General features: G+C 43.2%; 1 protein-coding gene across 1 annotated transcript; it reads left to right on the plus strand.

Annotated features, from left to right (window-relative positions):
* Positions 1 to 3,487: 3,487 nt before the first annotated feature.
* LOC116323516 (protein ELFN1-like) lies at positions 3,488 to 11,770 on the plus strand. Its single transcript, XM_031743864.2, has 4 exons — positions 3,488 to 3,723; positions 3,808 to 3,961; positions 7,082 to 7,248; positions 8,908 to 11,770. Exons 1-4 carry the CDS (start codon positions 3,488 to 3,490, stop codon positions 10,994 to 10,996), a joined length of 2,646 nt encoding a protein of 881 aa, XP_031599724.1. The 3' UTR covers positions 10,997 to 11,770.
* The last annotated feature ends 2,527 nt before the right edge of the window (positions 11,771 to 14,297 follow it).

Raw genomic sequence — 14,297 nt, forward strand, 5'->3', positions numbered from 1 at the left:
TCTAACATTTAGTTTTTTGCCAGGGTCTTTTGCTTTTTATCCCCGTTCTGTTTTTCTTTTCTTTTTAATTCCAAAGCCAATCAAAGCCACATTTCCCTTTCTCCACTTTCTCCACATCCTCCACAAAGTAAATTGCACTTCTTCATTAACCTGAGTTGCAAACAGCGATTTTATATGGAACTGATGAAATAAGAAAGCGTCTGTGTCCACTCGTGGCTAAAGTCGCGAGCAAAGAGTTGGCTCGGCCATGTGCGTAAAATCTCACAGTGACTGAGATTTGTGTTTTTAAAAGAGGACAGCGCAAACACGTGGGTTTCTAAATCTCTCAAGAAGACAGCGTATGCATTTTTCTGCTTTTGTGCACACACAGCTATATAAATCTGTCCCCAGGTGGCTTGTTTTTCCAGAGTTTCAGAGAACATGCACATCTACACAACATTACCTTAAAGTACAGCAGCCATGACACCACCGTGGTCAAAGCGAGGTTAGAGTCTCAGTCTTTCTCGGGATGACGGTTTGTACCCTATAAATCTTTGAGTGTGACATGACTGAAAAGTGAGGCGGTCACGATGCTGAGTGCTGGAATATTCCACATGCCTGTTCTCCGCAGCTGAGGCAGCGTCGAGCGTGCGTACGCGCAGAGAGTGCGGGCGAGGTCGGGGAATGCGATGAATGATGCAAAATGGAAAAGAGGCCGACAGGCTCTTAACAGTTCCTTCTGTGCATATCACGTTAGCTACTACAAGTGTATTTACTACAAAAGAAGGTCAAGTGAAAGCCAGTAACTGCTACTGGATCTCTCTTTCTGGTAACCTGCACTCTTGTTCTGTCTCCTGGACCCTTGTACTTGCCTCAGTATGAAAAGAAAGAGGTCAGGTGGAAATCAGCATCTTCACTAACCGCCCCACACACACACTGTGCTCTGCACCCCTGCTACAACACCATGTTGTTCCCTCTCAACAGTTTGTTTACTCGAGTTTATCCACTGGTCAGCAAAATGGACATCTCCCGTCGGCATGTGTGTTGCTGGCAGCAGTTCCTACACTTTTTCTCATGTCCCATCTAGGTAGTTTGTCTCATGCAACGTGGGAGGAAGTCTTACCATCAATTATAGATTATGCTGACTGGGTGGGAAAGCCCATGCACATGGCTCTACACCGGCAAACACTCGTGCATCCCAGCGTACATTAGTCACATTTATGAAGAAGGCTTCCGGGGGTTTCTTCCCCCCCAATTCATTTCTATTTCTAAAGTGCCAATTCACAACAGCAGTTATTGCAGGGAACTTTACATTGTAACGGCAGGCGGTCGGACTCTGTTTTGACAGGAAGAAACCGCCGACGTAAACCGAGCTCGGGGAGGGCGGCCATCTGCCTCAGCCGGTTGGGGTGAGGGGAAAGCAAAGAGAAAAAAGAGGAGCAACAAATCACAAACAATATAACAGTAAACACTCAGCAGGTTGGTGGGGACAGTCACCGTGCATCAGAAACATGCAGCTCTGGAGTCAGACATGCATGAGAAAAGGTACAGAGGGGAGAGAGGACAAAGAGGAAAAGGGACAGACTGCATACTGGAGAAGTTAAAGCCATACAACAGAGGCACATCAATCCCTGCAAGTCTAGAAGTTCAAAACCCCCTCAATGAAAAACACATAGCATTTGTGATAAATCAAATGATAAAGAAAACCTGGAGCACAGTTGTGCCTTACAATTGCTTGTGCCGTTCAATATCTTTGTCTAGACATGATGGTGGTGCATGAAAGATTACTCCTATTGTTTTGGTTTTTTTAATCTCCATTTAACACAATTTCCAACGAGCTCCAAACCACTGCAGGTTTAGTGCTACATACTTGACCAAGGCCAGATGACTGATGAGCTATGAGAGGGAACACGGAGGGTATCAACACAAACCCTTGTGTCATTAAAAGTGAAAAATGTCATTGCCATCACTCATTATGTGAATGCATCATTAAAAAGCTATACGTGAATGATTCCAGAAGCCAGCTCTCTAAAAGCACACAAAAATTCAAGGGGAACTGTATCCTATTCCCCACAAGTACGCCGCTCTCATTTACCCTCCTCCTCAGATCAGAGGTGACACATCAGCACCTCTCTGCTTCGCCGTAATCAATAATCTGTCAACAGCAGCCAGGAGATGCTTGTCAGGAAGGCCCGACCTTTTGCTCCTAACCACTTCTTCTCCTTCACCTCGGTGATGTCACTTCCTGTTTGTTGCTCTCGCAGCTGAGAGAAAAAGGCTCAGAAAAGAGAAGAGGGAGCCACTATTCTCGCAATTTCCCTGAACAGAGTCCCACAACATCCCTTTTTCCCCCTCTCAGCCTCCTGTTTTTCCCACAGAACCGCTGTCTCTTTCACCACCGACTGCTTTATTCCTCCCTCTACCTCAACCTCCTCTCCATCTCGTCATCTCTCTCCCCCTCCCCCATGCATCTTTCCTTGCAGCTCCCTTGCACCCACTTTTTCTTCCTCCTGCTCAGCACAGCCCTGTGAGAGCCTCTTTCACTTTCCCGCCTCCCTGTCTCTCCTATTCCGTCATATGTCAGCTGTTTTTCCCAGGAAGTGTTTTATTTAGAGCAGATTAATTAATTAGATACAGTATCAGAGCCATGGCCATTCTTAGCCCAGGCCATCGAGGCCCAGAGGCTAATGGAACTGCAGAAAATGTCTGTGTGTGTGTCTGTGTGTGTTGTTTTTCGTAGTAGCAGCAAGCTGTGTGTATTTTTAAGATCTGCAGGTGCTTATTGTGTATCTGCGCCAGTGTGTACACTAATTGGACTTGTCAAAAAATGTCACTGTATATAAAAATTGTGTGTGTGCGAATGCCTAAATTTGAGTATGCATGTGCACACGTCAGACTGTTATATAAGAAAAAAATAAGCACCTTTATCTCATCATGCTGGTAACAGGGTTGTGTTTGTTGCAGCTCACAAACAAACCACTGTGTTTTACTGGCAATCCCGTTCTTACGCCCTCCTCCCATCTCTCTCTCTCTCTCCTTTTCCCTCCAGGGACCGGTTCTCACACCAAGTACAGAGCAGCACGCAATGAGGAAGAAAGAAAAGAGGTGCTTGTCCAATCAGAGGTGCAGATGGCCACAGAAGACATGAATACCAGCCAATCTGGCACTAGGACGACTTCCACTTGCCAAATCATACATAAATCAAATGTGACCCCGCTAATTAAACGACTTATACAGTTTACCTAGACACACATACTGCCAATGAAGTGATACATCCCATTCATGCACTCTATTTCTTCAAGCTTTTAGCAATTTCTCGGTTTGGCACATTTGCCGCTCGTAAAACGGTCACAATTCTCAAGAAAACCAAGTCTCTGTTCATGAAAATATAACCATTAAAAAACACACCCACCCTCCCTTCCCAATGGCTCTAGTCTACAAGAATAAATGTTAGATGGCGAGCAACTCTGGTCGGCTTTCTCCAGCGGATACTGCAATGACATCCCAAATGGCCCAGAACACTGGACAGGGACGGCAGCGACATAACACGACTGGAGGGTCTTCATCAGTGGTCTTGTCTACAGCCAGCTCCTTCTTCTGTTTCCTTGCACTGCTTTCAGTGATGCGGCTGCCGGTGGTAAAGGCGGACTGCTGGCTTATTGAAGGGGAGAAAGGCTTCGTGTGGCTGGCTATCTGCAGTATGAACCAGCCTCCCTACGAGGCCATCCCCTCCCACATTAACAGGTAAGAAAACTTACAATGAAACTTATTTCCATAGTATTTTCCCGAGTTGCTGGATGCTGAGAGATCTTACACATCTCTCCACAGCACTATTGTGGATCTGAGGCTGAACGAAAACAAGATACGGGCGGTCCATTATTCTTCACTGAGTCGCTTCAGCAACCTCACCTATCTGAACCTGACCAAGAACGATATCAGTTACGTGGAAGATGGAGCGTTTTCAGCACAATTTAATCTGCAGGTGCGTCCGGACACAATATGCATTCATAAGTTTTTCCATATAGGTGCTCATTCATCAATGCACATTCATACAGCAGTGGAAAATTACAGTATTATTTGGGTACATGAAATGCACTCTTCAAACTGTTTGGATGTATTTGGATAATGTAAAAAGTGCTCCATAATTTCACAGTGTACACAGTAACTAAATGCAATCCATCAGTCTCAATGTAAACAAAGTGTTGGTGCATATGAGAGTGCATATCCTACATTACACTGCTGTTGAATCCCACAGTGCACCAGAGGGCTAATAATCCAATTACACAATGTATACTTAACACTTGGTATCAAATTACTATACTATTATGTACCAACCAAATATATTATTTTTCTTCTTATTATTATTATTAGTAGTAGTAGTAGTATGTGTATGTTTATGTGTATGTAATAAAAAAACAGTTCTGCCACTTTCCCTGTAAAAAGCAAATGCCTTATCTGATTTCTAGTAATCTGATCCCCTCCTCAAGGTAGTTTTCGTCCATGCAGTTCAGTGTGGCTTCCATTTTACAGTCAGGTCCATAAGTATTTGGACAATGGGACAGGTTTTGATTGGACAATTGACTGACAAGCAGTTTCATGGCCACTTGAGGCCAGGTTCTTTGTTATTCTAAGGGAGATTAAAGATAAGCAAACCTGTCAGTGAGGCCACAAAATCTTTAGGAGTGACCAAATCTAATACTTTCTAACAAATAACGAATGCAGTTCAACCATGCCAAAAAGCCTCAAAAACCACAGAAGACAACCAAAGTGGATCATCGTAAATTCTTTCCTTGGTTAAGAAAAAGAACTTCACACCATCTAACCAATTCAAGAACACTCTCAAGGAGGTTGGTGCATCACTCGTGAAGTCTACAATGCAGAGATGCCTTCATGAATGGAAATGCAGAGTGTCTGCAACAAGGCATTGTTGGGCACAGCTCCTGATCCACAGCATAGCACATCTTGTGAAACATGGTGGAGGTAATGTTATGGAATGTGCAGGTTTGGCTGCTCTTGGAACCGTTTACTAGTCTTTATTGATTATGTGACTGCTGATAGAAGTACTATGATTTCTGAAGTGTCCAGGGCTATACTGTCTGCTCAGATTTAGCAAAATGCTGCAAAAGTAGTCAGACGGTGCTAACAGCAAAAGAGTATCTCAAGGTAAAGAAATGTATTTCAGTGAATACCAAATCTCAAGAACCGTCACCTCGAGGTGTTTTATATCATAAAGCTCCTACAATAATACAGAGAAGACCCAAACAGTCAAACCACGCACTGTGAACAACCGTTTGGCAACAGTGGGAAGAAAATACTCCCTCTGCCATGACTGGCTGAGGACGAGGGGAAAGAGGAGAGCAGAGAAAAATAGATAGAAAAGAAAAAAGACACAGAACTGGCTTAATTATTTAGTAATTAATTGTTTTTATTAGACAAAAGACAAAAGACTGAAATAAAAACACACAAAAGTATGGACAGAAGTTTGGAATATAACAGAGGTTCAATAACATGGAATCTATGAGAAAAAAGCTTTAATAAAGTTTCATGGCTCATCTTTGTGTTTACAGCAGGCCATCCTGTTGTTAGCTAAATAGATTCTTCTTGATAATTTACCCAGTTAAATTTAGAAGAAGGGAGGCTTAGTAAAAAGATCTCTTCCTGTCGAAATAGTAACTTTTGAACTTACTCAGGTCTGCATTTTCAACATGCGCAGAGTGCAAATGGTTGGTTGTTTTCTGCATACATTTCCACTAAAAGCTGCTGTTTGGTTCAACGCTAGTGTAAAGTGTAGAAGAAAAGCTCCTTAAAGCACCCCTCCAACAGCCAAACCCATCTGTTCTCTGATTGGATTGTTAAATTTGTGATTAACATGGCATTGACCAATCAGCTGAAAGGAAGAAAAATCGGGTCGAAATTTGTACTTGTAAGTTGAAATCCACACGCAGCCAGGAAACCTAAGCGCAGAGTTTTACACGTAGTTTTTTGCTTTGTATCTGTAACCAGACCTTAACAAAAAAATTTGTAACTCGTGGAAATATTTTTTACAAACACACAATTTCTCATCTGTAGATGCACAAACATAAAACTTTCAGATATTTTCGTTTACAAGGTTACAACACTCAGTACACAAATACACATTTGATTTACAAGTACAAAATATTTATGACCACAATTTGAGCCCACACAGTTCCTTTTATATTTATTCTTTACATGTCTGGATGTTTCAAAACCATGTGTTGAATCTGCCTAGTTGATTTTCCTGCATTCACCTAAAGCTAGGATTTCCTGGCTTCTCATTGGTTAATATAGTCACATGGGGAGTCTGAACAAGGAAGTTGTTGTGTTAATGTAAGCCAGGACTCAAGTTGAGAAAGTTATCTGTCTCCATCTTGATGTTTATAACAGCTCAGAGAGATTTAGTAGCCTATGATGAACCCTCACGTTACACTAGTGATGATTGTTGATATGAAACTTGGGTCATTTTGACACAGAGGTTAATGTTTCGTTTATATGGTAAAATTGTCTATTTTATGTGAAAGTAATCCGAATAAAATAGTCCCGAGGAGTGCATAGAGACAAAGAGTTTAGATTCAAACCATGCATACCATTCCTTTACTTATTCTTATAGATTTCTACAATAAACATCGACTTATTCAAACTGTATTCATCATATATTACAAGTTGAAACTGTTGTATTTAGAATAATATGTAAACCAAAACAGGGGTCAAAAGAGATCGAAATTCTTCCCATCGATATATGCACAGATGGACAAAGACACATCAGAATGACAACACCCGCTCATTATGGCTTCCAGGAATATTCAAGCAAAGTGTTTCACCAAACTGATCTCAACACATCCATAATGAGCTGGCATACTTACACATCTATCCGGCTGCTGGAGCTGAGCCAGGAGGTAAAATGTGAACAAGAAAGATCTCAGTAAATTCAGCGCAGCACACAGGCTTAGATCACCGTGTCAAACACAAATTGTTTGAATCGTCATCTGTTTGTTCTGTATGTTTCCAGCTTGTGGTGAGTGATGCCTGGCACAGGCTAGGTCTTCGGAGATTAGACTAATCCCACTTGTCTTTGCCTCCCCAGGTTCTCCAGATGGGCTTTAACAAGTTGAGGAACCTGACAGAGGGCATGTTGCGAGGCCTGGGCAAGCTGCAGTACCTTTACCTGCAAGCCAACCTCATTGAGACTGTTACACCCAACACCTTCTGGGAATGTCCGAATATAGAGAATATAGACCTCTCCATGAACAGGTATTGACCTGACTATGTGCATCTGATGAGGGACCCAATACTGAGGTAGTGAAGAAAAATTAAACTGTTAATGTCAATAAACCATTTAAGTAAAAACTACTACAAAATCATCCTTACTAGGTGAAACTGCTTGAATGTTGGAAATTGCTGCTTTTTCAGCCATAATATACGTACACCAATCAGGCATAACATCGTGACTCTTGTTTTGGTGCCCCTTTTGCTGCCAAAACAGCCCTAACCCATCCACGCACAGACTCCACTAGACCCCTGAAGCTGTGGTATCTGGAAGTGACCAACAGATACTTTGGGTCCCTTAAGTTGCAATGTGGGGCAACCATGGATTGGACTTGTTTGTCTAGCACAACCCACAGATGCTTGATTAAAGTGAAATGTGGGGAGTTTGGAGGCCAGGTTAACACCTCAAACTTGTTGTTGTGCAGACCTTTGCTGAATCATACTTGCTTTGTGGCAGGGTGCATGCTAAAATTGACCCCAGCATTAGGGAATACCATATCCATGTACATGTTCTGCAATAGTGTTTAGGTAGGTGGTACGTATCAAAGCAATATCCAGGATAGCAGGACCCAAGTTTTTCCAGCAGAACATTGCACAAAGCATCACACTGCCTCTGTCAACTTCCTTCTTCCCATAGTGCATCTCTCACACGTGTCCATTGTTGGTGCTTCAGGTGGTGGACAGGGGTCAGCATGGGCAGCCCCATTATTATGCACTCTGTATTCTGACAGCTTTCTATCAGAACTAGCATTAACTTTTTTCAGAAACTTAGGTTTCAGTAACTGATGGATCAGACCACACAGACCAGCCTTTGCTCCCCACATGCAACAGTGAGCCTTTGCTCCCCATGACCTTGTTGCTGGTTCACCACTCTTCCTTCCTTGGACAACTTTTTGATAAGATACTGACCACTGCAGAGTGGGAACACCCCACAAAAGCTGCGGTTTTCACAATTTAGCCCTTGTCAAACTCGCTCAAATCTTTATGCTTGCCCATTTTTCCTGCACAGTATATGTGAGGACAAAATCTTCACTTGCTCCCTAATATATCCCACCCACTAACAGGTGCCATGATGAAGAGATAATCAGTGTTATTCATTTCAAATGTCACTTGTCAGTGCTCATAATGTTATGCCTGATCATTGTTGATATATATAGATAGTGAAATTGTAATTGTAATAATTGCAGCACATGTGCACTGGAGAACAAACAAAAATAAAAATGCCAGGCATTTTAGCTATGCTTGTTTTCTAAATTCACCTATTTGCACTGATGATGGAAAAATGCACTACTGAACATTCCGTGATACTAATTTTCTCCCATGACGGTATCCTCAGCAGATCCCTACGCTACTCTCTTTTTTTCTCAGTGGAAATGACTGTCTTGTTCTTACTATTGGTTTTGGTAATTGGTATTGATCTGTTGACCTAAATGTATAGCAACAGCTAAATGAAATAAGCTTAACTGCTCTTTTGGGCTTGTTGAAAGTTGTATTGCAGAAGATGTTTTTGACCATGAGCTGAAATCTATTAAATGGAGGGAACAGGTGCATTAAATGTGAAAGAACATACTATCTCACTCTGTGAGTGCATCTAAAGGGGTAATTTGCCAATAAATCTATACTTTCCTATTGATCTTTTTCCAGGATTCAGGTGTTGGATGGCAGCTTGTTCTCTGGACTCTCTAAGCTGACCACCTGTGAACTTTACACTAACCCCTTCAATTGCTCTTGCGAGTTGCTGGGTTTCCTTCGCTGGCTTGCAGCCTTCCCCAACAGGACCAGTGAGAGGATGGTGTGTGACTCCCCTCATGGATTCTCGGGGTACAACCTTCTCAACCAAAATCCCCGCATGCTTAACCAGCGCAGTGCTCTGTATGCGCTCAGTCACGTGTGCACAGATGACAGCAGTAGTGCAACATCATTCTATGGTATTGATTCCACAACTCCTCCGCCAGATTTCGCCTCTCCCTGCGGACTGGATGATTGCGCTTCTGGGACCCCTCCTGATGGGGGTGAGGTGATCAGCTTGAGTCCCATTTTCCCCGATGCCAAACCCATTATGACTGTAAAGCAAGTGCTACCTTCGAGCGCTGTGATAACAGTTCAGATTCCCGATCCGTACAAGAAAATGTACATCCTGATGCTTTATAACAATAGTTTCTTCACGGACATTCAGAATCTGAAAGATAAAAGAGAAGATATTGAGCTAAAGAACTTAAAACCAAACACTGACTACACCTACTGTGTGGCTTCTATACGAAACTCCCTTCGCTTCAACCACACCTGTCTGACCATCTCAACAGGCCATCGAGTCGGAACAGAGAAAGTACCCGGACCGCCATCAGTAACCCATTACATTATGACAATTTTGGGATGCCTGTTTGGAATGCTGGTGTTCCTTGGCTTTGTTGTCCACTGCCTGAGGAGAAAGAGGATCATGGAGGAAAAGGAAAGGAAGATGAGCAGGATCCAGAGAACACTGATAGAGCTAAAGTATGGTGGAGAAGGGGATATAGAGGGAGGAAGTGGAGGATCCGTTTCCCAGAAGCTTGGTGCTGGGGACAGTCTGTCCAGAATGCCCTACCTACCTCAGGGTGGTGAGATAGATCCATACAAGCTTCAGGAGGTGATAGAGACACCGGCCCACAAGCCCCCTAAACTCAACTATATGGAGGTCAGAGGGTCGGACATTGAAAGGGAGAGAGAACGAGAGAGGGAAAGGGAGATGTCGCCGCAAGCAAATCCCCAAGGCTCAGTAGCAGAGATCTCTACCATTGCCAAGGAAGTAGATAAAGTTAACCAGATCATCAACAATTGTATAGATGCTCTCAAATCTGAATCTACCTCCTTTCAACAGGGGATCAAATCCCCCTCTTCTGCAGGTGGAGGAGCTGTTTCAACAGCAGAGCCACAGCTGGTGCTTCTGTCTGAGCAAGGAGAAAGGGAACGAGGAGGTGAGTTCCTCTCCCCGGTGTACAAAGGAGGGAGAGGAGGAAGAGAAGAGAGGGGGAGAAGTTACCATCATTCATTACAGCGACACCACAGCATGGAGGCTCCTCCAACATCTAAAAGGCCCAGCACGTCCTCCTCTCCCGGCTCTGCCCGGAGCCCTCGCTCCTTCCGCTCAGAGGGAGGGTACCACTCATCAGAGTCCCGCTACATCGAGCGAGCCTCACCAGGAGAGCGAGGGGAAAGGGGAGGCGGGGGAGGTGAGCCCATCCGCACAGTCACCCCGGCTGCAGCCATCTTACGAGCTGAAGCCCAGAGAATCCGCCAGTACAACGAGCACCGTCACTCTTACCCCGGCTCCCAGCAGCATCTCCAGGAGCTGCAGCACCACCCCCAGATCCTGCAGGAGCTCCACCACCACCCAGGGGGGCGCAAGCCCTCGGTGTTAGACCCCCTCACTCTCAGCAGGCAGGCCAAGCAGAGGGAGTTAGCCTACTCCCAGCTTTCGCCACACTACCCGCTCTCGCCACAGTACCACAACCTGAGCTACTGCTCCAGCCCCGAGGAAGACGAGGAGGAGGAAGGGCTCCTCTGCACCCCAACCCTGGGGCTGTGGGAGCGGTTCAAACTGCATCGCAAGAGGCACAGGCAGGCATCCATGGAGGATGAAGGCTACGTGGCAGCCGGACATGCGCTGAGGCGAAAAGTTCAGTTTGCCAAGGATGAAGATCTCCATGACATACTGGACTACTGGAAGGGTGTGTCCGCCCAGCAGAAGGCCTGATCCCACGTGTGGAGACCCCCCCAAACCATTCGAAGATGGAAAATTAACAAAAGTGCATCCATGACATACTGATACACAGTGACTTATTCAACAAAGAGCTGTAAATACACACAAATGCACACATCTTACAGGATCTACAGAATCAGATTGCACATACGTGTACACACAGACACACACACATGGACATACTTTACACAAACTAAGCCTTTTCTTCTGAGAGCACGGAGGAGGACCAAACTAATATATTATACTGAACGACAAAAATTATAACATATAGAGACTGAGTTACTTTTTGTAATGTAATGGAAGTTATAGCTCAGACTTATGTAGCTATTTGTACTAAGTTTTGAATGAAGAAAAACAGAATCATCAGTAAGAATAGAAACCTTAAATGTTTGCTGGGCGGGCCATCCTGAACAGTCCAGGGATGCTTTCAATCTCGTCGCAGCGGTGTATAATAAAGACTTTGCTTTTCCGGAGAGGTTGTTTTTCGCGTCCTGCGATGCTGCCACATGAGTGGGCTTTTTTATTTTATTTTTTTATTTTATTTTTTTTTAAACTTCTGCGATTTCGGAGATTGAAAACATCAAAAGCAACCAATTCTGGATGGGTCGCCGGGCTACAGTAATATTTAACTGTGCTGAGAATGAGTAGGTAGCTCTCATCAGAGAGTGAATATAATGTGCCAAATCAACCAAGGGGATAGTAGAGCCCTACTGTGTATCAACCTCTCCTCACCACTGTTTTTATATACAGGGTTTTAAAAAAAAAAGGAAAAAAAAACTGATAATATGATATGTTGTTATTACTATTCATTATTCTTATTATCATTACTGGTCTTCTATTATTCCTATGATCCTCATCATTAATATTCTATTATTTGAATATGGCATGGCTCTATCGTGTGACTGTGTTTTTTTGACTGTTTTGAACCTCTCAGCTGAGAAGTGCACACCAACAGAGACACAAACAGTCGATGGACAAGACTTTTGAGTTCTCCTTTTTCTACCAAGAGGAATGTGCTCCTCGCCGAGCCAGAAACAAGCCCACCTTTTCTCTTGGTGAACCCCATCCCGCCCACACCCCACCCTCATCCTCCTAAAGAGGAGAACGTTGTACAGATGAGAGAGAGAAGTTCTATATTTGCAAACAGAGGTGACTGTTTTGTTTGTACAACATGGGTTTTGAAATCTTTCAGACTTTTCAGAAACCAGAATCCCGAGAATCACTTACAAATGGTACGTTTTTGATTTTGAAATCGAACTTCAAAAAAAAAAGAAAAACAATTCTAATCTTCAAATGAATGTCTTCAATTCCCGTAGGGAAAGCATATCTGCACTGTTCAAAATCAAAAAACGACTCTTAGAAAAAAAGGAAAAAAGACCTAAAACTCTCAGCTTCCTTCCCGATACACTGTAGCGCCACTGTGTTTTTATCGACAATTCACCCCCCCAACCCCAACCCTCAAGCCCATCGCCCCGCCTCCCTCACCTTCCCCTCCCTCGTCCCATCTCCCAGGGTTTTAACGTTTGACCTTTTTTTGAATTCTTCTGGTTCCACTGTGGTGCCATCGTGCTAACTTGACAAATCGCAACACATTTGAGACGATTTTAAACACTACTATTTACAGACCTCTTACCTTCGCATCAATACTTGTCAGTGTGCCAAACAGAACTACGATTTGCACAAAACGATCCACCACCATTGGCTCACTGCTCCCCCGCCTCCAATCACTTCTAAGACCAAAGTACTGTGGTAATAAATTGACACCTTACCCTCCCCCTCCCCAACCCGCCCTCTCAAAGCCAGGACCCAACTGTTGACCCACCATCATCCTCACAGTTAACGACTCTAGCACATGCATACATGCAACTTCAAGTGTACTCATGCACTCGCAACCAACACACAGATGAATGTATTCTTCGAGAAGTTAATACTGTTCAGCAGCTGGATTCTGATGAACGAGCTGCATTCAGTCTTTGTGCCCATTGTCTGAGAGGAAACTCTCTTTGAGATGGCCAATTGTGAGATCAAGAATTGGGAGATCAATAAGAAGCGATCGGCTTCCTATAGAATCAAATGTGACCAAATTGGTGCACACAGTTGACCAGTTTGTCCTGGAAGCCCAAAGCAGTTGCTAAAGAGGTTCTATTTAAGTACTGGCAGTTGGTTGTTTCTTTTTTTAAATATATGAAGTGTTATGGTAAAATGTGATTAGTATCACTTATGTGGTGAACAGAGACTTTGTGTATATCTGAAATATCTGCAGGATTTAAACACTGGAGGTGGAAAATAGGAGAAAAAAATGTGATAATATACTTTACACAGAACTGTGCTACAACAAGTCATTTAATGAGACTGTAAACCAGGGGTGGAGTCAACAGAATTTCATATCAATGCACTTTGAATTTAACGCTAACAAGTTTTGCGACATGATTTGAAACAGAGTTGACTCCAACCTTGAAACGATGACACTGAAAATCTACAGAGAACACAACAGAGATGGCAAACAATGACGAGTTTATTGTTGAGTGGAAACACTGTAAAAAAAAAAAACAAAAAAAAATTTTCTCTGCTATAATGAGTTCAGAATGCTCAAGTCATTAAGCCCGGTTAAAGCCATAATCGCGTGTGAGTAAAATCATCACAGCTGTCTGTAGCACCACAAAAAGCACATTCATTTGTGTGGCTGGAAAAGAAAAAAAAAAAGGCAAATTTTTTTTAAATGTTTTTCTTCTTCCCTGACACTGCAGCGGCTATGACATGGTTCCTCTGCTGCTGCAGCAAACAATCCAACTCTGATCTAAAAGGAAACTGATGAGCCGTGGCTGTTTCTGCGTTACACGTTCCAGATTGTGGCTTTAACCAAACAATAGCCTTAAAACATTCTTTTTTTTTCATCTTTTTAACTTTAGTGTTGCTTTGAGAATTGAAAACAAAATCCTGATTTCTTAACATATACTTCACCCGACTGCAATTTTATAATTGCTTGATTCTGAAGCCTCACTTGAGCATTCTTTTAGTAACAGTAATATCAATGTAGCGATGTATTCAATTACTGTTTTTGGTTTGTTTTTCTTTCTTTTTTTTTCATTATGTTTTATAAACAGTAATGGCCTGAACTTATCATGTGTCAGAGAGTAGCAGAGCTCACCTCGAGTAAGACACAAACGAGCTGATGGTCAAGGCGACCAGACGGCGGTGACCCCAATCAGCGCTGCTATTCTTTGAACCGTGATGAAGTGAAACTGTGTTTTTGAAACAACAATGCCTAGAAAGTGGAAATAAACCGAGGTCCTAC

The sequence above is a fragment of the Oreochromis aureus genome, linkage group 6 (assembly GCF_013358895.1).
Source record: "Oreochromis aureus strain Israel breed Guangdong linkage group 6, ZZ_aureus, whole genome shotgun sequence".
Lineage (NCBI taxonomy): Eukaryota > Metazoa > Chordata > Actinopteri > Cichliformes > Cichlidae > Oreochromis > Oreochromis aureus.